General features: G+C 67.5%; 1 protein-coding gene across 4 annotated transcripts; it reads left to right on the forward strand.

Moving 5' to 3' along the window:
* Positions 1–5,773: 5,773 nt before the first annotated feature.
* On the forward strand, positions 5,774–26,109 carry PWWP2B (PWWP domain containing 2B). 4 transcript variants are annotated; one of them, XM_070470496.1, is made up of 3 exons: positions 5,774–6,003; positions 14,713–16,317; positions 25,650–26,109. In XM_070470496.1, exons 1-2 carry the CDS (start codon positions 5,879–5,881, stop codon positions 16,298–16,300), a joined length of 1,713 nt encoding a protein of 570 aa, XP_070326597.1. In that variant the 5' UTR covers positions 5,774–5,878; the 3' UTR covers positions 16,301–16,317; positions 25,650–26,109. The 4 variants fall into 4 exon arrangements, with proteins under 4 accessions (XP_070326597.1, XP_070326600.1, XP_070326598.1 ...); XM_070470499.1 differs by having other exon boundaries at positions 14,713–16,013; XM_070470497.1 differs by lacking the exon at positions 25,650–26,109 and adding an exon at positions 16,752–20,410.

Genomic DNA, 26,109 nt, shown 5'->3' on the forward strand with positions numbered 1-26,109 from the left:
GCCCTCTTCAGGTTTGTCAGGGCTCACAAGGGCAGAGCAGCGGCCCCCAGGCCTCCCTGAGGCTCGGGCCGCAAACCAGCACAGCACACGTGCCCATGTGCCCTGCGTGGACTCCACCGCCCGCCGCGTGGCCCTCTGCTGTGTGGAGCCCCATGCTCCCCTCCTCAGGAGGGAGGCAGGGTTAGACCAGGCCCACCCCCGAGGCATGAGCAGCGGCCCCCAGACCCTGGCCAGGTGTCCCCTCACCGCTGCCCTCAAGGCAGGACTGGTAACCATCTGACTCAGGGAGGCAGGCAGGCTGGCCTGGCCTGAGGCTGGGAGCCAGGGGGCGGCCCCTCCCCAGGCGCCTCATGGCCTGTCCTGTGTTCATCCTGCCTCTACCAGAGCAGACCTGGCTCCCCAAGATGCCTCGGACAGCAGCTCTCACTGCCCGGAAGGGGCCAGGCTGCTGGGGGCGGCCTGCTCCCGGGATTCAGATTCAGAGCGTGTGTGGGCGGGGCGGCACCCGCCTTCCTTCGCGCCCTTGCCCCGCCCACCCCGGGTGGTGTCTGCTCATTCCTTACCCCCACTGCACCCCTGGCAGCAGGCCTGACTGCTCTTGTCTCCCGCAGGCCGGCCCCAGGCAGGTCCGGGGAGGAGCATCCCGCGGGGAAGGTGGAACCCGGGGTGCAGAGGCCGGGTGTATCCGCCGCGCGGCCTGGCCAGGGGAGCCATCAGGGCTGCTCAGCGGCCTGGCCCAGGCCTGCTGCGAGGTCCCCCGCAGGTGGCGCCGTGAGTCGGACGCGGGCCGGGCTGCAGGGCCACAGGTCAGCCGGGTCCTGCCTCGCCCAGAGCGCAGCTGCTGGCCAGCGCGGGGCCACAAGAGCCGGGCGCCTCCCACTGCAACAAGACCCCCGCATCCCTCCTGGCACACAGTCCAGGAGCTGCAAGTCCGGAGTACAGGGCCTTTCCGCTCCCCAGGAGCCTGGTCAAACCCGAGGCGGCGCCCTCAGCTCCCCTTGCACTGTCCACCGGCCGGCCCAGGGGCGTCATCCCGTGGCCCTGCTCGGAAGGCCGTGGTGTGCGGGTGTGGCCAGGACCTTCGCTGCGGGCCCTGTGGGCGCACGTGAAGTCCTGGGTGCTTGCCGGCATCCCGAGGTGGGTGTGGGCCCAAGGTGGACACACATCCTGGCTCTGGGACGCCGTGCCTGTTGGGGGCCCTCCTCTGGCCTAAGGGCGGAGGCGGAGTGTCCTCAGGCCCCAGCGGTGCAGCCTGTCCCCCATCCTCGCGTGTCGGCCATCCCCGCAGGCAGGGAGCCCGCTGCTCTGGGGGGATGAGCAGTCCTTGGGCTTGGGGGGCTGTGTGGTGCTTTTCCTGCCTGCATATCCCAGGGCAGTGTTCCTGCCACCTAGGAATAGCTGCTGATGGTCTCCAGGCAGGCTGGAGAGCAGCCCGAGCAGAGCAGGGCTCAGGGAAGAACCGCCCACCCCGGCACAAAACCATCGGCCACTGTTCCTTCCCTGGGAGGGCTGAGCTCCCAGAAGGAGGAGGCCACTCTGGGCCTGTCCAAGCTCTGGCCACCCCCGCCCTGGGCCCCACGTCCTGTGCCCCCAGCCCCTCTGTGCCCCCAGCCCTGTGCTGGGCTGGGGTCAGGGGGCCGGGGGCACTGGGTTCTCAGGCCTCTATGGGCACCTGGGCACGGGTGCAGAGGGGCCAGGTCACAGGGCAGGTGGCTTACGGGAAAGGCCTCTAGGTGGGACCAGACCCCCTGCCAGGGCCCTTCAGCATCTCCACCGGACCAGGCTCAGTACCAGTGGTGGGGTCGGATGATGCAGAGGAGACACCCCAGCTACAGGGAGAACGTGCTGCTGGTGTTGGTGATGGTGGAGATGGTGGTGACGGTGATGACAATGGTGGTGATGATTATGACGGTGGGAGTGATGGTGGTCACAACAGTGGTGATGGTGAAGAGGATGATAGCAGATAACTCTTATAGACTCATTACTAGGAACTGGTGCTGTGCTAAGCACATCATGTATAATAAAAACTCATTTAATCTCCACAGCAAGCCCGTCTTGTCGGGCTCCCACATTTCAGATGAAGACACCGAGGCACAGGGGTTGAGGCAGACTCCCCAAGGTTGCACAGCGGGACCCCAGCCCTCGGGCCCGAGCCCGCGCTCCTGACCAACTCTGTAGAACCTCCAGTGGAGTCCTGGCAGGTTTGTTTGCAGCCAGGCCTTTGAGACGATGATCACCCTCATCATCCACAGAGTGGGCTGGAGGCTCTAGACCTGACCCTCCAGGCTGGTCAGATGGAAAGAAATCAGTCTTACAGACCCAGGGCTTCCAGGTTGGAACAGAACAGAACAAGTTTCCAACGGGTTTTGTGACCTACAGGGGAGGAGATGATGACGATGATGGCCACGAGGCTCTGCTCCGGCCCTGGGCCGAGGAGGGTGGGGGTCAGCGGTGCTCGGTGAAGTCATCACCCTCACCCAGGCCGTAGTCTCCTCCCAGCCCTAACTGCCAGGACTGACTTGCGCGAGGAGCATCTGGGCCCCTCCCGGCTCTCACACCCTGGCGCTCTGGGCACTGGCTCTGGGGAAATCATGACTGCTGACCCATGGCTCCGGCATGAGGTCCTCCTGCGACCAGGCACCCTGGCTCCACCTCAGAAGCACTTGGCCTTGGGAGAACTGGGCTGGGCTGCAGGAGGCCCGCCTGCCAGGCTGCCCAGGGGAGCTTCAGTAAGGAAGTGGCAGGAGGCCCGGGCATGAGGTGGGGTGGGGGCGGGGGGCAGGGCGGGGCACCAGCCACCTGACCTGGCAAACCCTCAACAAGCCACTCCTTCCGGGCACACGGAGGCTCGGGGAGTCTCCCAGCTCGTGGGAGAGACAGGATGGCAAAGACGCAATTATGTCCCACGGCGCACAGGGCCTCTCCTGTGGGCCAAGGCTGCAGGGTCACCCGGGAGATGGGTGCACTGGCAGGCGGTCAGGGAGTGAGGGGCCAGGCTGCCACCTGGTGGGTCCTGGGCTCCTCCAAGGACCAGCGCAGGACCTCGGGGGAGGCTGACACTGAGCCAGCCACTGCCCGGAGCGCCTCTGCGGGCCTCCTGCCAGCCTGTGGTCACCTGACTCCATCCTAGTGGGCGCTGGACCATCTCCTGCCCCCTGCAGGCCACCTCCCTGCCCATCTGGCCAGGCCAGCCAGCCTGGGTCATTCTCCTGGCACCCCAGGCAGACCAGGCCAAGGGCCGGGTGCCGGGCAGGACTGGCAGTGGCTGTGTGCCCACAACCAAGGAGTGACAGCTTTAGGTCAAAGTCTGGAGACCCAGGGAGAGGCTCCTGGCCCGGCTTCCCCTCAGTCAGAGCCACTCAGAAGCCCCTCCCAGCCCCAAGGGGCCTTCAGCACCGGGCAGTCCGGGAGCGGGCCTGGAGGAGGGGGCGCGGGTGAGGAGGCAGCGGTGGCCTGGGGACCCCGGGGCTGATCAGCCCGCTCTGAAGGACGCTGCATTTTAGCCAGGGTGTCAGGAAACTCCCCGGGACTTCCAGGAACCAGGATGCAGGCGGGGAGCCCGCAGGGAGCTGGCAGGCAGGAGGGGCCTGCCCGCAAGGTCCAGCGCAGCCACCCTTTAAAATGCAAATCAATTTGCCAGTCAGCTGACTCTCCTTTCACTATCCTACCTTGTGGAGACGGGGTTTTTAAAAATGGCTTCCATGCTCACTTAAAAATACCTGGCACATGGACAGGTTGAGTCCCAAGCCGAGAGGAAGCGGGGCGGGTCACCCTTCTCATAAGTCCTGTCCCCTCTCAGCTCCGCGACACTGCCCCCTCGAAACTGGGAGCTCGGGCGTGGTCCTTGGGCTCCCCCCCCGCCGGGGCCCCCTGCCCCCAACACACACCACTGCCCCATCGCTGCCCCCAAAGCCCAGCTCATCCTCGGGTGTACCTGCCTCTCCACCCCAAGTGGCTGCTTCTGCTGACACCTAGGAGTTACCCCAGAAGCCCCCTTCCTCGCCCCAACCCCAGGCCCCTTTCAGAGGTTCCCCCCCCTCCGTGCACCCCCACACCCAGCGCTGTAGCCCTGCAAAAGACTCTGGGGCCCCTTCTGCATCAGGGGGAGGCCTGCTGGCGGCTCTATCTCTGGACACCACCGTCTGCACACACTCCTCCATGCACACCCTGGCACGCTCCCATCGGGGGTGCCCCCGCCAGCTCGGAGCTGACTCACACCCGCGCTGCCCCATTCCTGGTGCCCGGGAAGGGCAACGCCCAGAAGGCGTCTCCAGCACTCTGGCGCCAGTGCTGAGCCGGCGGGCAGCCTCTGGTCGGGCCCCCTTCCCAGGGCCAGCAGGGGTCCCTGTTGCCTGGCCTTTCTGCTCCAAAGCAGCCATTCCCAGCTCTGGAGAGAGCAGGCTCCAGAAGCCGGGGGTGTGGAGAGCAGTCACGAGAAGGGGGCAACCGACCTGCAGAGGGGGCAACCGGTAGCACTGCCCGAGGCCTCCTGGGCGAGGAAGCGGCAGGCGGGCATCTCCGGGAACCCAAGCCTCAGACCTCCCCGAGGGTGCTTGGGGCCGGATTCTAGCTCCCAGGTCTCAATCCCCAGCCCGTACAACGCAGGGCGGTCTGGCGCTGCGAGGTCGAACTCCTCCCAGCAGGCTCCCCCGCGCAGCGAGGCAGCCCGGGGGCGAAGCCGAGCGGCGCCGCGGCGGCCCCACTGTCCGCGGCGGCGCCAGGGGTGGCGGCCCAGGCGCAGGTCCGAGCCTGGCGGGCCTTGGCCGCCTCGGAGGGGCGGGGCCGGCCAGAGGCGGCGTCCGGGTCGTCAGGACAACCGGCCGCCAGCCCGTCTCGGGTGTCCAGTCGAGCGCCGCGATCCCGGCTTAGGGGACCAGGCCGGGCCGCGCTAGGGGCAAGGTCACTGCAACAGACCGGGTCCCGGGGGCGGCCCAGGGGCCCGAGCCGCGTGCGGGGCGCTCAAGTGCTCGGCAAAGTCAAGAACCGGCGCCAGGCTGAAGGCTCGCCGGTTGGGGTCCCGCGTCCGCTCCGCTCCTCCCCCTCCCCGCGGCCGGGCTGGCGTGCCAGCGAGCCCCGCTCTCGCTCGGGAAGGCTGTCCTTCCCATTGTGACCAGGCCGCGTGGCGCCCTGGCCGCACCGGGGGTCGCACCGAACCCGCTCCCCGCCGCCATGCGACTTAGACTTGAGGGCAAATCACTCTCCCTCAGCCCGCGGCAGGCAACCCGGGGCCGAGCGCGCGCTCTCCCGTCACCCGGAGAGGCGCCGAGCACACGGGGCGTCAAGTGCTCCCCTGGCGGCTGCGGCGGCCGCCGTGTCCCCTCGGTGCCCCGCGCCTCCTCGCGCCGGCCCACCGGGCTTCCTGCTCGCGCCGCCGGGACTTCCTCCCCGCAGCGCCCGGGTGGCTACCCCAGCGCCAGACCCGAAGGCGGGGAACCCGGGGACTCGAGAAGCGAGGGCCGGGGAGAGGAGAGTGGGGAGACACCGTGGGGCAGAGAGGGGCAGGCGCCCCTGGTCGATCCCGGCCGGCGGGGAGGGGTCCCCGGGGCCGGGGCCCGGGCGTTTTCCCGGCGCCGGCTCTCAGATCCTCCCGGCGGGCGCTCGCGGCCGGCGTCGCCGGGGGTGGAGCGCGGCCCTGCCCCATCCCGGCCCATCCTGCCCCCTCGGTGGGGCTCCGCAGTGCGTCTCCGCGCCGGGTGTGGAGGCCGCACGGCCCGGCGCGCGTCTGAGGGCGCCGGTACCCCGCGCGCCCCTCCCTGCGCCCCCGGCCCGCTCGCGGAGGCCGCCCCGAGCGGAGCTTTGTGACGTCAGGCGGCCGGCGGGCGGCGTCACGCGCGGGGCTGACCCGGCGCGGGGCGGGGGCCGGGCCGGGACGCGGAGCATGGAGCCGCGGGCCGGCTGCCGGCTGCCCGTGCGGGTGGAGCAGGTCGTCAACGGCGCGCTGCTGGTCACCGCGAGCTGCGGCGAGCGCAGCTTCGCCGGGATCTTGCTGGACTGCACAAAAAAGTGAGCGGGGGCGGGGGCGCGAGCCCGGGACGCCCCCGGATTCCCCTCGGGACACTTCCCCCCTCCCCCCCGCGCTGGCCCAAGGCGGGGACCCGCTCCGGGGCGGGGCGGCGTGGCGCCCGCGCCCGCTTTCGGTTTCCCCAGTCCCAGTTTCGGGGTGCGCGAGCGCGGCCGCCGCTCGGGGGGCAAAAGTGGTTCTCAAAGTCGTCGCGACTTTTCGGGCGGGGGATCGCGCGGCCGGGCGGGGGACGGCGGCGGCGGCGGGCTGGAGCCCGGGCGCGGCGCGTGGATCCCGAGGCCCCGCACCCGCCGCCGCGATGCCGGCTCGTAACTCCGCACGTCTGCCATAATTAACGCACTTTTCTTTGTTCAGACGCACTGTTGAATTCGGCTCTGTTCAGAATTGTCATCCGTTGCGGGGGGGCCGGGGGGGCTCCCGTGTGCTGCCGCAGTTGCCTGGGGGCTACTCACAAGAGGGGGCTCCGCGGGCCCTGAAATGCCCTCTTCCGGCTCCCGGGCGCAGTCGGGGCTGAGGTGAGGACAGAGGGCGAGCAGTTGTGGCCGGCAGCGGGATGTGAGAACACTGTTTGGGGTTAGGAGCCCCCAGGCGGGGCAGGGATGCAAAGAGACGAGTTGCAGGACTGCGAGGGGGCGCCCCGAAGGAGCCGGGCGTCCCTGGTGGAGGGGTCCCCGGGCAGGCCTGGGGCAAGTCCATGCTGAGAGGCACCTGTGCGCCGGCGGCAGGGAGCTCTGCTGCGGGAAAGAGTCTCCTGGATACAGTGTCACATGGCAGCGAGCTGTCGCGCAGATAAATGATTAGGCATTAATCAGGCACTAATGTCTCGAGGTTCTGGCTGGGCCTTAGCCTAAACCACCTCCCCTCTGCAGAGGCCCGCCTTCGCCCCTCGGTGCAGGCCGGGTTTGTGCCCGCGGCGTGGATGTGGTGGGAGGACTGTCACCTTTCAACAGTCACCCCGCTGGCATTATCTCCTCATTAGATGTGCCAGAGCCATTTACGCACAAGTCATGTGATTTAACATATGGCTTCCCAGGTGCCTTGCCGCCCTGCTGGGAGCCAGCTACTGCAGAGAGGGCTTGGTGGGACCCGGTGACCCCGCAGGCTGCAGGCAAAGCCCCTCGGGAGGGCGCAGCCCTGCGCCCTGGGGTGGCTGAGGTCCCCTGCTGCCTGTGGCCGGCACTTCCCCGTCAAGCAGGGCCGCACTCCAGCCTTCCTGCACAGCCCTGCCTGGCCCTTCCTCTCGGCAGCGGGCACTTGCAGGAACAGCCCCCCCAACCCCATTTTCTGGGCTCCCCGACTCAGGACAAAGGAGGCTGCAGGGTAGACTCGTGGCTAGGGGTGTCTGTGGAGGCTGCAGGCTCGCTGCCCTTGCTCTCTGCCTCCAGCCAGGGCTCCGGGCCCTGCGGCCTGTGGATGCCCTGCTTTGGAGATCTGCACTGCCCCCCACCCGCTCCCCACCCCCTCGTGGAGGAAGCAGGCTCTGCTGGGATCCCAGCATGGGGACTGGCAGCTGTAGGGCGTGTGGGCGTCCGCCCTACCACGGCCACGTGAGGCTGTAACCGGAGCCACCCACGGAGCCAGGGGCTGGGCCTCGGTGGGCACAGCTCAGCTGGGCAGCGCCCCTTTCTGGCTTGAGTAGGCCCCCCAGTCCCTGCAGAGAGTCTGAGGCTTAGCCTGGCCTCTCCCAGCCCCCCGGTTGTCTGAAGCCTGGCCCCAAAGCCGTCCCTGCGCCTGCCGACCCCGCCTCTCCTCTGCGGTCACCTTCAGTTTCATCCTGACCCTGGTTTTCTCCCGTGATATTATGAGTTGCAGTACTCGAGTTTACAGCCAGCTTGTCAGGCAGGGTCCAGAGACCTGGGCTGGGTGTCCCTGGCAGAGGGGGCCTGGCCTCAGGCCTCAGAGTCCCCAGCACCCACCTGCCTTCCCTGGAGCCCTCCCCCTCCCCCCCACACTACGGGGGCAGGGCCAGCCGGTCGGGCCTCTTCCCGGGCGGGCGTGGGCACTGACGGGCAGAGAGAGCAGCTGGGGGCTCATATTGCAGGCACCGCCCCCCTCCCGGGCCTGCGGGTCCCCAAGCAGCGGGCTGGTGCGGGGTTGGGCCAGGTCAGCAGGCCACTGCGCCCGCAGTGCCCCTGTGGGGCACGGGCCAGTCACCGCCATGCGTTAGCCTTGCTGGAGCACGCGGGGCAGAGCTGGGGGCGTCCTCTGGGACGGGCAGTTCTCACAGGGGGCCCAGCTACCAGTATTAATCTGATGGCACTCGGGAGACGGTGCCCCTCGCTGCGGGCCCTGAGCTGAACATGCGTGTGTCCTCGGAGGCCAGGCCGAGGTCCCGGCGGGTGGGAGGCGCTCGGTGCCCAATGCCCCCTTCATCCAGCCTGGAACCTGCTGCCCGGCTGCCGTGTGGGCTGAAGCCAGGTCGTCGGGGACTCTTGTGTCCACACCCAGTCAGTGTGCGCGAGGAGACAGCCTGAGTCTCAGCCTCACTCCCCCGCGTCTCCGCTGGGCAGAGGCTGTCCTGACACTTGGGATGCAGACGGCCCAGCCTGCCACGCCGCCGTGGCTCCTGTCTCCAGGCCAGGGTCCAGGCGGATGTGGGCACTGTTTCGTAGGCGACTTGGGGGTGTGCCTCTGCTCAGGGACCTCAGGTGGGGTGGCCAAAGACAGTGAAGGCTCTGAGTGGTGAAGAGAGGGGGTCCCCAGACGAGGCGTGAGGGCTAGCTGCCTGTCAGGCCTGGCCTCGACCTCTGAGCTGGGGTTTCTTAAACTTCCCAGTGTGAATCCCCCGGCCATCACCACGCAGACTCCTGGGCCCCTCTGCTGGAAAGGTTGGTTGCAGGCCTTTGTGACCCTCCCAGAGGGGTGGGGTGGAGAAGGAAATGGCAGCCCACTCCAGTACTCCTGCCTGGAGAATTTCATGGACAGAGGAGCCTGGTGGGCTCCAGTCCACGGGGTCGCAAAGAGCTGGACACAACTGAGCGACTGTCACTCACTCAGTCACTCACGGGGGTGGCATCCGAGGCTTCTGGAGACAGCCTCTGGAGACCAGCCAAGAATCCCCGCCCGGCTGGTCCCTGGGCATGGGAGCGCCCCTGCTCCATCCTGGGCCCACCCGCCCAGGCCCCACCGGCTCTTCCCCCACCCTCGGGGAGCTGGAGGGTGGGGGAGCCCAGTGCATCAGAGGGTGGCATGACCTGCAGCCAGCGGGCAGAAGCCTCACCAGGGGACCAGGCTGGCATGGCTGATCTCTGGAGCTGCTCCAAGGCGGGAGGGGGGCTGGGTGGGCCTGGCCTCAGGCTTCTGGGGGCCTCGGAGAGGTGAGTGGGACACAGCTGAGTTGCACTGGGATGATGCTGAATGTTCTGAAACCCTGGATGCAAGACCCTGGGAGCAGCTGGGGCAGATATCCTATGTTGCTGTCCTCAGGGAGGGGCAGGGTCCCCTGTGTGGCCCTGGGGAGGGGGCAGGGTCCCCTGTGTGTCCCTGGGGGAGGGGGCAGGGTCCCCTGTGTGGCTCTGGAGGGGTCAGGGTCCCCTGTGTGGCCCTGGGGAGGGGGCAGGGCCCCCTGTGTGGCCCTGGGGGAGGGGGCAGGGTCCCCTGTGTGTCCCTGGGGGAGGGGGCAGGGTCCCCTGTGTGGCTCTGGAGGGGTCAGGGTCCCCTGTGTGGCCCTGGGGAGGGGGCAGGGCCCCCTGTGTGGCCCTGGGGGAGGGGGCAGGGTCCCCTGTGTGGCCCTGGGGGGGGGGCAGGGTCCCCTGTGTGGCCCTGGGGGAGGGGGCAGGGTCCCCTGTGTGGCCCTAGGGGGTGGGGGCTGGGCCCCCTGTGGGGCCGTGGGGGTGGGGGCAGGGCCCCCTGTGTGGCCCTGGGGGAGGGGGCAGGGTCCCCTGTGTGGCTCTGGGGGAGGAGGCAGGGCCCCCTGTGTGGCCCTGGGGGAGGGGGCAGGGTCCCCTGTGTGACTCTGGGGGGTCAGGGCCCCCTGTGTGACTCTGGGGGGTCAGGGCCCCCTGTGTGGCCCTGGGGGGGGGCAGGGTCCCCTGTGTGGCCCTGGGGAGGGGTCAGGGTCCCCTGTGTGGCCCTGGGGAGGGGTCAGGGTCCCCTGTGTGGCCCTGGGGAGGGGTCAGGGTCCCCTGTGTGGCCCTGGGGGAGAGGGGCAGGGCCCCCTGTGTGGCCCTGGGGGAGAGGGGCAGGGCCCCCTGTGTGACTCTGGGGGGTCAGGGCCCCCTGTGTGACTCTGGGGGGTCAGGGCCCCCTGTGTGGCCCTGGGGAGGAGGCAGGGTCCCCTGTGTGACTCTGGGGGGGTCAGGGCCCCCTGTGTGGCCCTGGGGAGGGGGCAGGGCCCCCTGTGTGACTCTGGGGGGGCAGGGCCCCCTGTGTGGCCCTGGGGGAGAGGGGCAGGGCCCCCTGTGTGGCCCTGGGGGAGGGGGCAGGGTCCCCTGTGTGACTCTGGGGGGGCAGGGTCCCCTGTGTGACTCTGGGGGGTCAGGGCCCCCTGTGTGGCCCTGGGGAGGGGCAGGGTCCCCTGTGTGACTCTGGGGGGGTCAGGGTCCCCTGTGTGGTCCTGGGGGAGGGGACAGGGCCCCCTGTGTGACTCTGGGGGGTCAGGGCCCCCTGTGTGGCCCTGGGGAGGAGGCAGGGTCCCCTGTGTGGCCCTGGGGGAGGGGGCAGGGCCCCCTGTGTGACTCTGGGGGGGCAGGGTCCCCTGTGTGACTCTGGGGGGTCAGGGCCCCCTGTGTGGCCCTGGGGAGGGCCCCTCTGGAGTCCAGGCTGCACTTCCTGTCTCCCCGCTCCCTGAGCAGAGGTGGCCCTCAGGGCAGCCTGGCGCCTGTCTGCCCGCCTCTTCCACAGTGCCCGCCCCTCCCCTGCCCCGGGCTCCGGCCTTGAGGCCGGCCGTCTGTCTGGCAGGGCTGTGGGAGAGAGAAGCTGCCGTGTGTTTTCTGAACCAGTGCTGGGGCACTCAGCCGGCCTCAGGGTGGGCCCCGCCTGGAGGCACGGGCCTGTGGGCTCTGCCCGCACGGGCGTCCACTGCAGGAGGCTTCCCTGGACGCCTGGCCCGGGGTGGTCCCCGGGGACGCTCTGTTCCAGGAGCCTGGTCTCCTTCGCAGGGCACCAGGGTGGTCTCTCCCCGGGGGAGGACGAGGCAGGAAGGTCCAGGGAACCCGGCTGGGCTCAGAGGCTGCTGCCGGGCCCCAGGCCTGTGGCAGGGAGGTCGCGGTGGGCGTTTGGGGGCTCTCGCACTCCAGCAGGCTGCCTGGCCGGCTCCTCCTGGCCGTGGGCCCACCAGGGCAGCTCTGGGGGTGCCCCACACAGACCCCAGGATGAGGGTGAGCGCAGGCCTGGCCCCTGCTGTGGCACCGAGGATGGCAGGCCAGGCCCCTGTGTCCCTGCGGGCGGCCACGCCCTCACCTGGACAGAGCAGTGGGAGACCCTGGGCGCTCTGTCTCCTATCCCCTCGGGAGCAGTGCTATTCTGCTTTGGGGTCTGACCCCGATAAGCCTCACGGCCGAAGCCGCCTGTGCAAACTTCCCCCTTTCTCACCCTGGCTCTGTCCCCTGCCCCTCCTCGCAGTCTTCTGTCCCTCCCACAGCTCCCTGAGGACACGGGGCTGCGGTTTGCTCCAGGCCCCCTTGGGCTTCCTGGTCAAAGCGGGGCTCCACCCGCGCGTCTCCCCAGCCCCCAGGCCCTGCTCCCGGCTCCTCCTCTCCACCTCGGGGGCAGCACCTGGAAGTCCCAGTGGGCTCAGACCTCAGCACAGCAGAGGGCGGACAGTGGGGCCTGGCAGACCGTGTCTCTGGCCCCAGGGACCCCCACCTTCTGCCACCAGGCCCTGCAGTGTCGCCGCGGGGCTCTGCCAGGCCAGCTGCACCTCCGTCCCTGAGCACAGGCCCATGTGGGTGGAGCCCGGCCTTGCTGGGGACCCAGCCCCACCGTCATGCTCAAACCTCAGTGGCGCCACAGCTTGTGCCCGGGGGTCCAAGAGGCGCCCCGTGGGGGAAGGCTGCTGAGGTCCTTCCCTGAGAGAGCGGCCTGGGCTGGAGCCGTCTCTGTGCCCCGGGGCAGCCGAGCTGGGGGGCAAGCACAGACCCTGCCCACCCCCCGGCCTGTCCCAGCCTCCCTGTCCCAGCCGAGAGCTGGGATGGTGACCAGGGCGCCTCATGGGGCTGTAGACGGGACCCTGCCCGCGGCCCATGGCTGGACAGCCAGGGTCCCGCTGGCCCTGTTTACCCACCGGCAGGCGTGGGTGTGGCCGGGGCCGGGCAGCTGCTCCGGGAAGGAAGTGCCCCAGTCACGGGGCCTGCCGTGCCGGCCACGGCGCAGTCCCAGGCCGCCTGCCGTCTGGAGGGAGGCACCCCCTTTGGGCCGCAGCCCCGTGCTCAGGGGGACCTGCACCCCAGGGCAGGGCTCACGGCCTCCACGGCCTCCTGGTTTGATCTGCTGGGGCTGGGGGGAAGGGGGGACGGGGTTGACTGCCAGATCACCACGGCTGCCCACCACCCTGAGCAGAATCCACCTCAGAGGGGCCAGGTCCCCACTGCTGGCCCCAGGCTGGCCCTGCTGCCCCCGTCTCCCCACGTTTCTCTCTCTGCACCCCTCACCCCCTCCTGCCTCAGTCACACTTGCAGCTCACAGGCCACTCGTGAGCCGGCTGAATGAACTGCATCCTTACGGCCAAGCAGAGGACAGGAGGCCATGGCCCTGGTTCGCTGGACCCTCTGGGCATTGAAGTGTGAGCCTTCCACCCCCTTCAGCAGCTCCACCCATGAAGACTAGATTCAGGAGAGATGTCCTTACATAGGGTTCCCTTAATGGCTTTGAACTGGGACTCCGTGGTGGCTCAGATAGTAAAGAGTTTGTCCATACTGCAGGAGACCTGAATTCAATCCCCAGGTTGAGAAGATCCCCTGGAGAAAGAAATGGCAACCCACTCCAGTGTTCTTGCCTGGAGAATCCCATGGACAGAAAAGCCTGGCAGGCTACTGCCCTTAGGGTCACAAAGAGACATGCCTGAGCGACTTCACTTTTAGACTTGATAAAGTTTGATGTGATTCCTGGGTGGCGCTAGCAGTAAAGAACCCACCTGCCAATGCAGGAGACGTAAGAGACTCAGGTTCAATCCCTGAGTGGGGAAGATCCCCTGGCATCAGGAATGGCAACCCTCTCCGGTAGTCTAGCCTGGAGACTCCCATGGACAGAGGAGCCTGCTGGGTTACGGTCCACAGGGTTGCAAAGAGTTGAACATGACGGAAGCAGCTTAGCGCAGTGCACAGCACTGGGCATTTACTGGTGACCTTGGATTCAACAGAACTTGGACGGCGTTCATGTCAGACGTGCCCTCCCGTGTCGGACTGTCAGGGTGGCCGTGGGCCCTTGGCCACTGCGCTCAGTCCTGTTGCATGCAGCCCTCTTGCCCGCCTCTGTGGCCCACGCTTGTCGAGTAGCCTGCACCCGGCTCCCAGCCTCCCTGTGTCCCTGGGCACCCACCCCATGGATGGCAGGGAGGAGCCTTCCGGCCACAGGTGCCTGGGGCCACCTGGTTGCAGACAGCTGCCATGGCCAGTCGGTCGATCTTAGCAGCCTTGGTTCTTCTGGGGAACAGTAGAAGCAGAAGTCACTTGGAAACAGTGAAGCAGCAAAGCTCACATATCTTTTCTGCTGCGATTGAATTACACAAGGGAGGGAGAGATGGAGGTGCAGTATTCTAAACTCTTGTCTAAAAGTCTGTTCTGTGCTGGAAAATGAAAACTAACAGCTTTTAGCTTAAGCAGTGTTACAAACTGAATTGCATGTGTTTGGAAGTTGTGTGTCACTGCTGGGGGAGGTGTAGCCTGTTTGGGCTTGGCTCTCGTTGTTTGGAGCAGTGTTTTCCTGCTGCTTCAGGAGCGGCTCACTCATGAGATGTGACTTCAGACGTCCCCAGCATGCAGGCCGGCTGGCCAGCACTCTGGAAGGGTGATGCCCTGAAGCCATTCGAAGCAAGTGCGGGCCGTTCTGGGGAGCCCTGGGGTGCTGGCCACGTGCTTGGCCTCAGCTGTGGGTCCCTGTGGGAGGGGGGCCTCCTGCCTTCTCTGGACCTGCAGGACGGAGGGGTGGTCCTTCCAGGTCATGGTGGGCACGGGCGGCCTTGGGAGGGTACCCTCACCTGCAAGCAGCATTCAGGGGGGAGCGGGCTGACTCTCAGGCCCGGGGCTTGCTGGGCCTGGCCGTGAGTGGCCCCCACCCCCAGACTCTGCACCAGGGACCCCGGTCCTGTGGGCTGTCCTGGAGCTGAAGGTCCCCCTGAGGGCGCAGTCGGGGTCTTCCTTCTGGGAGTGTTGCCCTCAGGGAAGGGGGGGTGAGCAGATAAGGGCTGTGGGCAGGGGCCGCTGACCACATGATGGCCGGTTCCCGGAAGGCTGGGCCAAGCCTGTCCAGGAACGGAGGCTCCATTCGCCGGCTTCCCAGGCCTCCAGGTCTGCAGCTGTGAGTTCCCCTCGTTCCAGGAACCGAGGCGTGGACGCTCAGTGCCCGTGGGCCGTGGGCTTGATACCGATCGCCTGATTTCAGAGCAGGCGGCCTGTGCCTGGGCTGCCCCGGGTGCTGGGGGGCGTGCCTCTGTTAAAGCCGGGAGATCCTGCTGCACCCGACCCCCGTGTGGGGGCTGGGCGCGGCGGGGTCCTCCCTGTGCTGACCGCCCCTTTCTGTCTCCCCACAACCAGGTCCGGCCTCTTCGGACTGCCCCCGTTGGCTCCGCTGACCCAGGCCCAGGACGCCCCTGTCAACGGCTGCCACGGCCCAGCCCCCGCGGAGGGAGACGCGGAGGCCATGCCACTGGGGACGGGCCCGCTGGCGCCTGCCCATGGGGACCGGCCCCCCGAGACCACCAGCCCCGATCCGCCCCCGCCCCTGGTGCCGCCGCTGCCGGCCGGAAGCCTGCCCCCGTTCCCGCCCTACTTCGAAGGCGCCCCCTTCCCGCCCCCGCTCTGGCTGAGGAACACGTATCGACAGTGGGTGCCGCAGCCGCCCCCCCGGGGCCTCAAGAGGACCCGCCGACGCCTGTCCCGCAACCGCGACCCTGGCCGCCTGGCCCTGAGCCCCATCCGCCTGCGGCCGCGACGAGTGCTCTGTGAGAAGTGCAAGAACACCCAGAGCCCCCCGGAGGCCAGCCCCGGGCCGCCCGCCACGCCGCGGCCGCGCAGGGAGCCCCGCAAGCCCGAGGACCCCGACGGAGGAGGCGACGCGGCCTCCGCCGCCAAGCGGAGCCGGCGCGAGCGGCGGGAGGAGGCGCGGGCCGGCGTGCCACGGAGCCCGGCCATCAAGATCTCCTACAGCACGCCCCAGGGCACCGGTGAGGTGGTGGAGATCCCCCCGCGCGTGCACGGCTCCCTGGAGCCCTTCTGTCCGCCCCCGGCCTCACCCGGAGGCCCGGACCCCGAGCCTCCCAGGGACCGGCCGGCCGCGGGCGCCCCCGCCTCCATCCCCAAGCTGAAGCTGACCCGGCCCCTGCCCCCTGGGGCCGCCCCGCCGCCCCCCAAGATCCGCCTGAAGCCGCGCCGGCTGGGGGCCGGCGAGCAGGAGCCCATCTACAGGGCCGAGCTGGTGCAGGAACTCAAGGGCCGAGGGCCCCCGGCCGAAGGTGCCGCCCACCGCGGCGGGCTGGCGGACTCGTCCTCCGCCAGCTCTGGCGAAGACGATGACTGCAAGGGGTGTCCCCGAGGGGCCCACGGGCCCGACGATGACGCCGGGCTGGCTTTCCTCGCCACCTGCCCCGGTAGAAGCGGCTGTGCCGGTGAGCTGGCGTGGAGCAGTGACAGCCTGGATGAGTCCAAGTCGTCCGGCTCGGACGTGACGTCGCTGGACGCCTGCGACTTCTCCCCCGGCGATGGCGTGTCTGTGCCCTCTTCCTCCAAGGGTGCGAGGCCCACGGTCCCGCCCCTGACGGTCAGGCTGCACACGCAGAGCGTCTCCAAGTGCGTTACCGAGGACGGGAGGACCGTGGCCGTAGGGGACATCGTGTGGGGTAAGGTTCACGGCTTCCCTTGGTGGCCAGCACGTGTCCTGGACATTAGTCTTAGCCAGAAGGAGGATGGGGAGCCCTCCTGGCAAGAAGCGAAAGTCTCGTGGTTTGGTTCTCCAACTACGTCATTTTTGTCTATCTCAAAACTGTCCCCTTTCTCTGAATTTTTCAAACTGAGATTTAACCGTAAGAAGAAGGGGATGTATCGGAAAGCTATCACAGAGGCTGCCAATGCCGCCCAGCACGTGGCCCCAGAAATAAGGGAGCTCTTAACCCAGTTCGAAACGTAACCCGTGTTCCCAGCCAGGTGAGTGTGCGCGTGGAGGGCTGCCTCTCTCCTGCTGGCCTGAGCTTGCGTCCGGGGCTGGGCCTCAGTGAGCCGGGGTGAGGGATGCCGCTGGCCAGGCTGGCTTGCCGCTCTGAAACGGGTGGTCTTAAGATCGTCCTGCTTGCTAGCAATGTCCCCCCAACGTCTTGGGTCACAGAAGAGGTGCTTTAAGAGCAGGCGAGTCGTCAGCCACCTGGGCAGAGAGCAGACCTAGTTTATGTTTTGTGGCCATTTTTCAAAGGCCATGAAAGATCTGCTTGCTCTTCCATTTGCCTTTTGGAGAAAGGGGAGTGGTCCGGGGCCGCAGCTGTGGCTGACGGGTGGCTGGGGTGGGCGCAGGAGGGGCTTGCTGTGTCTCTCATTCCTTCCCAGACGGCCGGGGTGGTCTCCCTCCTGCCCTTCCCCCGCTGCAGGTGCATCCAAGGGTCCGACTTCGCAGGAAGGAGGAAGGTTGCTCAGCTGCCTTCCCCCAGAGGCGGTGCCTGTGGCCCAGCGGCCCTCTCCTGGTGCCAGGGGGGCTCCCCTTCATCAGCCGGTGTGTGGTGCCTGGGACTTGTGGCCCCAGGCTCCTGGAGGGTGTCTGGGATCTGACCCAGCCAGTGCCATGGCCTCTGTCTCCACCCCCGGGAGGACTCTGTGGGACCCCCGGCCGTGGCCCCACCTGGAGCCTCTGTGGGGCCGGGGTGTCCCCACGGGTGCAGCTGCGTGTCACCAGGTGGGGTGGGCCACTGTGCGGCCTGTCTGGTCCCCTCGTGGGCTGTCGGGAAACAGTGAGGGGCGGAGCCACGTGCTGTGAGCACCCCTGGGGCCTGAGACACAGGGAGGTCTGCCAGCGTCTGATGCTGCCCAGCCCTGGCCCTGGCCAGCCTGTCCGAGGGCCGGCCCCTTCCTCTGCTGGCTCCAGGCAGGTGTGGCTGCCCGAGGCTCCAGGCCACCTGGGTGGACCACAGTGGGCATGTCGGGGTCCCCAGTGGGGGGCAGCCCGTGGCCCCTTTCTGGTCCCAGGGCCTCGGGCCGGTGCCCCTGACGCAGTTGGGGTCTGTCCATCGTCTGTCCATCGAGGGCCTCTGCCCTCGTCTCCGGACCTTCGGGTGACCTCGTCCGGCATGGCTCTCCTGCTCATCCACCTGTCTATGCTGACTTCCTGGGCAAGGCCAGCCTTCGGGGCTGGGCAGCCGGTGGCCCGGGAGGGGTTTGTGGAATGCTGGTGCTGCCTCCCTGCTGGGCCGGCTGCTGCGGGGTCCCAGGACTGAAGAAGCAGGGACGAGGGGCGCGTCTGGGCTGTGGTCCCCCTCCCCCGTTCCTTGTGCTCCTGAGTACTCCCAGGACTCCAGGCACAGACTCCTCCCATGAACCCGGAACGTCCCCCATGGGTTCTGGCCTCAGTGTGGGGTGTGGGCATGGCACCACCCCAGGGGCGTCAAGCCAGTGAGGGTCTCCAGTCAGGGCACCCCGTGGGGAGGGGCCCCGAGAAGGCCCAGATGCCCTGTCTCCCATCTCCCCGGCATCTCTCTGTTGTGGCCGCGCCCCGCTGGCCTGGGGCGGTGGGCGGCTCACCCACACACCCTGTGAGAGAGAAGGCAGCCCCGTAGGTTCATGGCTTGCTCTGTTTATCTGGAGGCAGAGGAGGAATCTCACCAGACAGGTTTGCCTGCTGCGGGGGCCTGGGTTCTGGGGCTCTGGAAGCTTGGTGGGGGGGTTGCTGAATCCTTTCGGCGCCAAAGCAAAGTGGTTTTGCTTGATGGGCTTTTGGGTTTTGTTTCTTGAGGATTAAAGACTGCACGGAGGTTTGTGCCAGCCAGGTGGTTGGTCTGCTGGCGTCAACCAGCCGGGGTCTCGCGCCTCGGGTGGGGTCGGTGGTCTTCCGGTGGGCACATTTGCTTTCAAGTGTCAGGAGGGCAGCCTGTCTGGCCTGCTCTCTGAAGGGGAAACAGGGAGCCGCCTTCGCTCGGGAAGGTGGGCTTCCCGGGTGAGCTGAGGGCGCTGGCGCAGGCCCAGGGGGTCCCCGAAGAACCTGTGTGAGATGCGGGTGGGGTGCCCTGCGGCAGTGCTGAGGGCAGGGCCGGGGTGTCCAGGAGCAGGGTGCTGGGGGGCGGGCCCGGGGCTGGGAGCTCGGCCGGGGGGGCCTGCTGGTAAAGGCAGTCCTGTGGCCCCATGCTGCTCCTCAGCCCGGCCCAGGGCCCTGCGGTCCCTGGGGGCTGATGGAGGCTGTCCTGGGACGTGGGGTTTGGACTCAGGGGAGCCCCGCAGAGCGGGGGACACGTGCCCAGACCTCGACCCCTAGACACCCTGCCCCCTCGCAGGGCTGCTGGAGGCCCCGCCCACGTGAGCATCCTGAGAGCTGCCCAGCTGGTCTGGGGCCGGCAGCCAGGGCACTAGGGAGGCCGGCAGGTCCTGCCCCCAGCCCCGCGTGCCACAGTGGGGAATGGGCACCCAGCAGGAGCGTACGCAGCCCCTGGCCCCACCCCACCCCGTCTGAGCCCCAGCTTCCTGACTGTCTCAGGGTGGCAGCAGCGCGTGTCCCCAGGTGGAGATGGGTGAGCGGACCTGTGCACAGCAGCTGTCTGGCTCTGTACTCGGGCTCCTCCGCGTCCCCCGCATGGGGCAGGGCTGTGCTCCTGACCGGATGGGCCGGGCAGCTCCTAGTGCCCACTGGTCAGGGGCGAGAGCCCCGCAAGTGTGACTGACGGGGGTGCCCCGAGGGCAGGGCAGGCCCCCCACCTGACAGGCATGGCGTGAGCCCCTGGCCTCTTCCCTGCAGACCCCGTGGTCACCGCTTCCCTCCCCACCCGCACACCCACTGACCCACCCAGGACCAGATGCTCTGCGGGGGGAGGGCTGTGACTCACGTCCCCAGATTCACGTGTGATCACACACAGGAATGTGCTGAAAGGGGCCAAGGGCCTCCCCCGGAGTGTCTGGTGAGGAAGCTGATTGGGACCGGGGCACTGGGAAGGCTTCCTGGAGGAGGTGACGTGCAGCCGGGATTAGAACAGGGAGCTCACAGGTGAAGATGAGCATCGGAGGCAGGAGAGAGCTGGGCCTGTCCCCGAGGGCAGGGAGAGACCACCAGCGTGGGCCCACGGAGCCATGTGCCTCCCTCTCAGCCCAGAGGGAAATTCACAGGCTCCCCGTGAGCTGGGCAGGCCCGAGCGGCTGCTTCCCGCAGGCCGGAGCTTTCAGCGTCTCGCAGCGGTGCCTCCCTGGGCGGCTCCTGGCTTACTGAGAGGAGAGCACCCTGTGGCTTCCCGAGGCCCCTGTCCCAGACGACCTGTCTCAGGCTAGCGGGAAACGCAGGAACCTCTAGAGACCAAGCACGAGACCCAGGTTGTCTCCCCGGGGCTCCGGGGAGGGTCTTCCAGCCTCCCCCAGCTGCTGGGGGCTCGGGTGCCCCGGGCCCATGGCCGCACCGGCAGCCTCGCCGTCAGGGAGGCCGTGTTTGCCTCTCCCCACGAGGCCCCGGGAGGCGCCTTCCAGCCTCATCCGTGCTCAGAGCCCTCCTCTCGTCAGCCCCGCCATGCCTTTCCCACAGCTCCAAGGGGGCGCCCTGTCGCCCACCACGTCCTCTGTCCACTCAGCAGCCCCTGTGGGTGCGGGCGCAGCTTGCGTCCCTGTCCGGCTGGGCTGGGGGTCCGGGGTGAGGACGGCTACCTGCCGCGCAGGGAGGCTACGCACACTGCTGGGGCCCCCGCAGCACTTTCAGCCTCTTGAGGTGACTCTCCTGGGAACGGAAGACAGCGGCCAGGAAGCCAGCCCGGAAACCCTGCAGCCTGGCTCCTGGCGGCCACCCCACCTCGCCCCGCCGGAGCCGTGACACGTGCCAGGTCACGCAGGCGGAGGCGGCCAGATCCTGTCCCCAGGCTCCGACTTCCTCCTGGGCTTCTCCCTTCCAGAGCTGTATCCGCGGGCCTGGCGTCCCAGGCAGGCTTGCAGTTCAGGCCAGTCGCTCAGTCGTGTCCAGCTCTGTGCAACTCCCTGGACTGCAGCACGCCAGGCCTCCCTGTCCATCACCAACTCCCGAAGAGGCGTTGCTGTCTCCCAACTCTGAATAAAAACGTGCCTCCGCTTCTCAGCTGACTTCCGCCTGGCTTTCAGCGAGCTCAGGTTGTCTGCGAAGGTGGTAATTATTTTGTTCCAGAGGAAACTCGGGCCTGTGATTCGAGGCCTGGGCCCTGCCCCTCCTCACGGCCTCCCCAGGTGGGCGCCGGGCAGCACAGAACACAGGCCCGGGAGTGCAGACGCTCCTCTGGGGTCCCGGGGTCCCTGCTGGCCGCGGGAGGGCCTCTGGGCCGTGGCCCCCCCTGGGCCTGTGCCTTCAGGGACAACAGCGCCCCTCCTGTGGGCGCCTTAGCCTCAGCTGGCCAGGGTCCCCACGGACAGCTCCAAGTGCCTGTCCCTGTTCCCCCAGGGTCCGAGGTCCCTGGGCACACGGGCAGGGCTGACGCCAGCCCTGAGCTCTGCACCACTGTGCCCGGGACCCAAGTGGGGCCCTTCGCGCGTGGTGGGGTCTCTGCCTGCCGGGAGGCCCTTCTGTCTACTGGCCCGATCTGCCCCCTAGCCATAAGCAGCGCCAGTGGTCACCTGCAGACACGGTATTCAGATGAGGGCCCAGGCCTTCTGGCTGATCTGGCGTCCGTGGTAAACAGGGCTGACCGCTTTCATCCAGGCTGATGACCCTTGATGCATCGCTGGCTGTGGGCTGCTCAGCCCGAGTCCACCTGAAAAGCACAGCCGTCCCTGGCCACCAGCCTGGCTCTCTGCCAGGACACGGGATTCCGTCTCCGTGGCGTTTCTGGCCTAGGCCTGGGGTCCCCCATGTCCCAAGGGGCCCTGGGTCCTCTCTGAGGCATAGAGTCCACCCATCCTGCCTGGGTGAGGGATGCTGGTCGTGGGTCATGTTGTTCCCAGGTCGTTAATCTCCCTTTGCAGCTCACGGACCTGGAGCTACTTTCTTTCAGGAGAAAAGAAATGACTTCACACTGACTCTTCTTCAGATTTTTTTTTACTTGTTTACCACTGTATCTGTATCTCTGCCCTCTGGTGCTGGAATCCTTGGTTCTTAGTGACATGAGCACATTCATTTTACATGTAGAAGTTGACGCTTGTCTAGTGTTAATGTGCAGACTGCATCATACATGGAAACACTGGGGACAGGGAGGCCACCAGCTCGGCCGTGGCAATCTGGGGGAGCCTCAGGCCTTTTGTCCCGGGGTCTGCCCTTCAGGGGACACGTCAGAGTCCTGTTTCCAAGTCATGGGGACAGGGCCTCCTCTGGGGTTGTCATGACCTCAGACAGCGTTAGGGTCACTGATTCCATCTTTCTTTCCACCTCTGGAGATTCTGCACGTTCTGGTCGGTGTCTGTAATTTGGTGCACGTTTCGGAGGGTCCCCGCTCAGTCTGAGCGTCACCTGGGCTCCTCTGGGCCAACCCCGTCCTGCAGGCTGCCTTCCGCTGTGCTTGCTTGTCCTTCTGTGCTGATGACAGAAGCAGACACACAGAGGCACCGCCCGCTGGCTCTTGGCTCCAAGGGGTAAGGCAGCTGTGCCCGCTGGCTGCCACGGCCTCGTCGAGGAAGGAATCCTGAGCGCCCCAGGCACGGCCCGACGGGCCCCAGACCTCGGGGTTCCCCGTGCCGGCATCCTCGTGTGTCACGGCTTCTTCACACCCAGTCCTGTTCTTTGCAGTCCTGTCGGGGTCGCCCCTTAGAGGAAATCAGCTCCTACACACTCAGACCCACACGCTGCCCGGCAATGCAGGGCTGCCCACGGAGGCCTGGGTGCTCTGCGCGGCCCGCCCCTGCCCACCCGGTGCTGGGTTCACGGCGCTCTGCACGCTGGGTTGCGGCACCCTGTCCTGCAGGCGGGGAGACCGGGCCCCACGGAGGCACTTCCGTGTGCAGCAGGCAGCCCCAGCCTTCGGGAGGTGTGTCCGCCCGCTGGGCACCCGGGGCGACGGGGTGCTTCCCGTGGGGAGGGCGGGGCCTGGAGACAGGCTCTGGGCTGGTTGACTTCGGCCCGCTGTGTTTTAGGGTTGAGAACCTTGAGCTGGAGGCCTCCACACCTCGTCCCCATGACAGATCTGGACAGGCAGGGAGGCACTGGCTGGAGGAAGGGGCTGCCTGGGTCTCTGGATGGGGAAGTGGGCCACGACTTGTCAACCCTCCGCGTGTCTCCACAGGGAAACAAACACAGCCTTCCAGGCTGCCCCCCGGGGAGCCGGCGCCCTGGGAACCGCCCCTTCCCCAGTTACCTGGCCGGCGTCTCACGGGACCTGGTGCAGCCTGCGTGTGGCTGAAGGGACCACGGGACCAAGCCGGGGTCTGGCCAGGCAGGTGCTCAGGGGCCTGGCCGAGGCCTAGCTGGTCTCCGCAGGGTCGGGGCCGTGGCCGTGCCTTAGAGTCTGCTGAGCCGCGTGGGCGGGCGGAGCTGCGGCAGACGCCCTGTGCGTGGACGTGGAAGGCCGTGCGCCCGCCGAGCTGCCCTGGGCCATGCTCCTAGGTGTCATGCGTGAGTCAGGCCACAGTCACCCCCCTGGGGGCTTCCTCCTGGGGAACCAGGAAGGTGAGCTTTTCCCTGGATGCCTGCCGCGACCGTGAGCCCCTCCTGCAGTGTCTGAGTGGGGTGCGGGAGGGGCTGGGGGCTGCCCAGGCTCTCATGGTGAAGGGACAGGGACCACCCCGCCCAGAGGGAACACCCCATTATTGAAGAGGGATGGTGTCAGCCGGCAGGGGTCAGGGGTGAGAGAAGCGACCTGAGGCCTTCCGAGAGCCGCCGGCTGGCCGCCTCAGGCAGGGAGGGTCAGACAGGGAGGCAGGACCCGACCCCCCGGGGCCTCCGCATCCGAGTGGGGCTGCCCTGGAGCCTTGGGGGGAGGAGAGAAGACAGCCGGATGAGCAGCCGCGGTCGGGCAGGCGTCCGTGCATTTTGCTGCAACGCGGGCAGTGGGGTCACTGCTCACAGACCTGAGCTGAGAGCAGCGACGGCGGCAGGAGGCGCTCTCCCGAGTCGCCCCGCCCCTCGGGGACGCGGGCCACCGCGGGATCACGTGCATTTCTCTGTGCAGGTCCATCCCCGGGGTTTTACGTTTTAGACAGGAATGGAGGAGGGCTTCGGTTCCCCGTCCACAGTAGGGTGATATGTTCCTGCGCACATCTCTTGTTGCTGAATTTTTTTTTACCATGTATTTAGTGTTGGCCATGCTGGGTCTCTGTTGCTGCCCAGGCTTTTCTCCGGGTGTGCTGGGCGGGCCTCTCGTTGCCGGGGCTTCTCTTGTGGAGCACGGGCTCTCGGGCCCGCGGGCTCAGTGGTTGCAGCCCCCCGGCTCCAGAGCACAGGCTCAGGAGGTGTGGGGCGCAGGCTTGGCTCCTCTAGGCGCCTGGGACCTTCCTGGGCTCGGGCCTGAACTCGTGTCTCCTGCACTGGTGGGCAGATTCTGCACCCCCGAGCCACCGGCGAAGCCTCACTGAATTTTCATCTGTAGCAGTGTTACGTAGGCTTCCCTGGTAGCTCAGTTGGGAAAGAATCTGCCTGCAGTGCAGGAGACCCAGGTTCGATCCCTGGATCGGGAAGGTCCACTGGAGAAGGGAACAGCAAACCCGCTCCAGTATTCTTGCCTGGAAAATCCCATGGACAGAGGAGCCTGGCAGGCTGCAGGCCGTGGGGTCGTGAGAGTCGGACACGACTGAGCGACTAAACCACCACCAATGTTACACACACTCCCGGTTTGAAAGCCCACTAGTGACACCAAGTGTATAATGAAAGGGTTTCTCTCCACATTTCTACACTTATCCTACTTCTCGTTTGATGATTTCCCAACTTAAACCTTCTTTATGGACAGATTTCCTGTGGAAAATGAAGATTTTGCAACCTTACAATCCCCCGTGCCCCTGCCACACATACACACAAGCATAGTTTCTGGTTAAATCAAGATTCGGTGCCGATATTAAAAATTGCAGCTTATCCACACAGGTGATTTTGGCACATTTAGTTTCTCTTCAGCTCGGTTCTCTGCAGACTTGCGTTTCCCTCACTGTGGGTGGTTCGTGTGCCATCACTGGGCCCCAGCACTCCGAGAAGTGGAGACCTCAGCGCCCCGGAGTCGCCGAGCGTTTGTTACCCTTTATGACCGCCCTGTGAACAAACCTCTCCAAAACGTGGTGGCGTCAGACCCCACCGCTTGGTCTCGTGATTCTGCGAGCCCCAGGACCGGCGTGTCAGCTGCACGGGCGTGTCCGAGGGGCTCCTCGCCCGAGGCCTGGGCTGGGGTGGCTGGCCCCCCACGCCCCACACACACACCCTGGGGCCCCTCCCCGGGGCAGGCTGGGCTTTCCTGCAGTGTGGCAGTCTCAGGGCCCTCGGGGCAGCCCCGGCCCAGCCTGCCTCTTGTCCCCGTGCAGGAGCGAGACGTGGGCGGGGAGCCGCAGGGTGCGTGGCCCTCCTGTTCCTACAGGACGCCGGGCTGCTGGGTACCTGGCCTCGCCCTCCCCCTCCTCCCAGGCTGCGCCCCATCCCGGAGCCTCCCCGGAGGGCTGGCGGGCTGGAGGGCGGGGGCGCTGGTGGACACTCTCCCCGGTCTGCTGCACTCGGGGAGGCCCCCTCCCTGCAAGCCCCCTGCTTTCCTTGGTGGGGGGTTTGACCCTGAGACGCTGGCCCGAGGTGTCCACTGTCCCTGTGGCCAGGTTCACCTGCTCGACAACCGCCTGGTCCTCAGATGGGAGGCGGGGGCACATCAGGAGGCAGGGTGGAAGCCTGGGCTCCCCACCCGCTTGAGAAAGGATTTCCCTGCCCAGGGTCTGTTCCCCCCGGCCCCTGGGGGTCTCCTGAGCCAAGAGGGCTTGCCTCTGGTGGCTGGGGCTCCCGGCGAGGGGCGTGTGTCTCCAGGGGTGCCAGTCACACCCACACTGGGGCTTCTGAGCCATCAGCTCCCCGAGAGCTCCAGCCCTGAGTGGCTGGAAGGTTCCAGAGTGGCTGGCCTCACTTCAGCCTCCCTGGGCCTGGCCCAAGGCTGGGGCTGCCAGACCAGCCTGTGGTCTGGGTCCCTGAGCCACGGAGGATCCCAGGCCCTCCCTGGGCAGGCAGGGTGGGCCCCAGGGTGCAGGGGTCGGGGGTCCTGCCCCAGGAGAGGGGTCGGGGCACCATGGGAGGCAGGACCCCTGGACTGGTGGGAGCTGGGGGTGGGGGTCCCTGCGCGCCGCGGAGGCTGAGGGGCAGGCCCGGAAGCGGTCGGGGAGGGCACTCTGGCCTGGTGCTGGCCTCTCCCTTGCCCTGGATGCTGACAGGAGTCACTCTGTCCCTCTCCGCTTCCCCCCAGGTCACCGACGCTGAGGGAAGAAGGGCTGTCCTCTCGCAGCTCCCGACTCGCGGGCGTCCTTCGCGCCCCCGCCCCACCCGAGGACGCCGCGAGCCTTCTGGTTGGCCGAATGCGGAGACCCCGCCCTCGGGGCCCGCCAGGTTCCTCGTCTGCCCAGAGGACTGACCCCGCCCCGCGCAGCGGCTCCACTCGGCCAAATGTATTTATTCCCACCACACAGACGTGAGCTCCGCTGGTTCCTCAAAGGCCGGAGCCCAGCAGGGAGGGCGGCTGCCGAGGGCAGAGCGCCTGGGGGGCAGGACCGCCGGCAGCTCCCTGCCGGCCCAGGCCGCCCCCGCCTCCCAGAACCCTGACCCGGGCTCCCATCCCGCCGGGCACGAAGGCCCCGCCCGTCCCAGGCTGCCGCTCTGCAGTCAGACTGCACCGTGAAAAGAATAAACACCTCGTCTGTCATTTGTAA

This window comes from Odocoileus virginianus, chromosome 7 (assembly GCF_023699985.2).
Source record: "Odocoileus virginianus isolate 20LAN1187 ecotype Illinois chromosome 7, Ovbor_1.2, whole genome shotgun sequence".
NCBI lineage: Eukaryota > Metazoa > Chordata > Mammalia > Artiodactyla > Cervidae > Odocoileus > Odocoileus virginianus.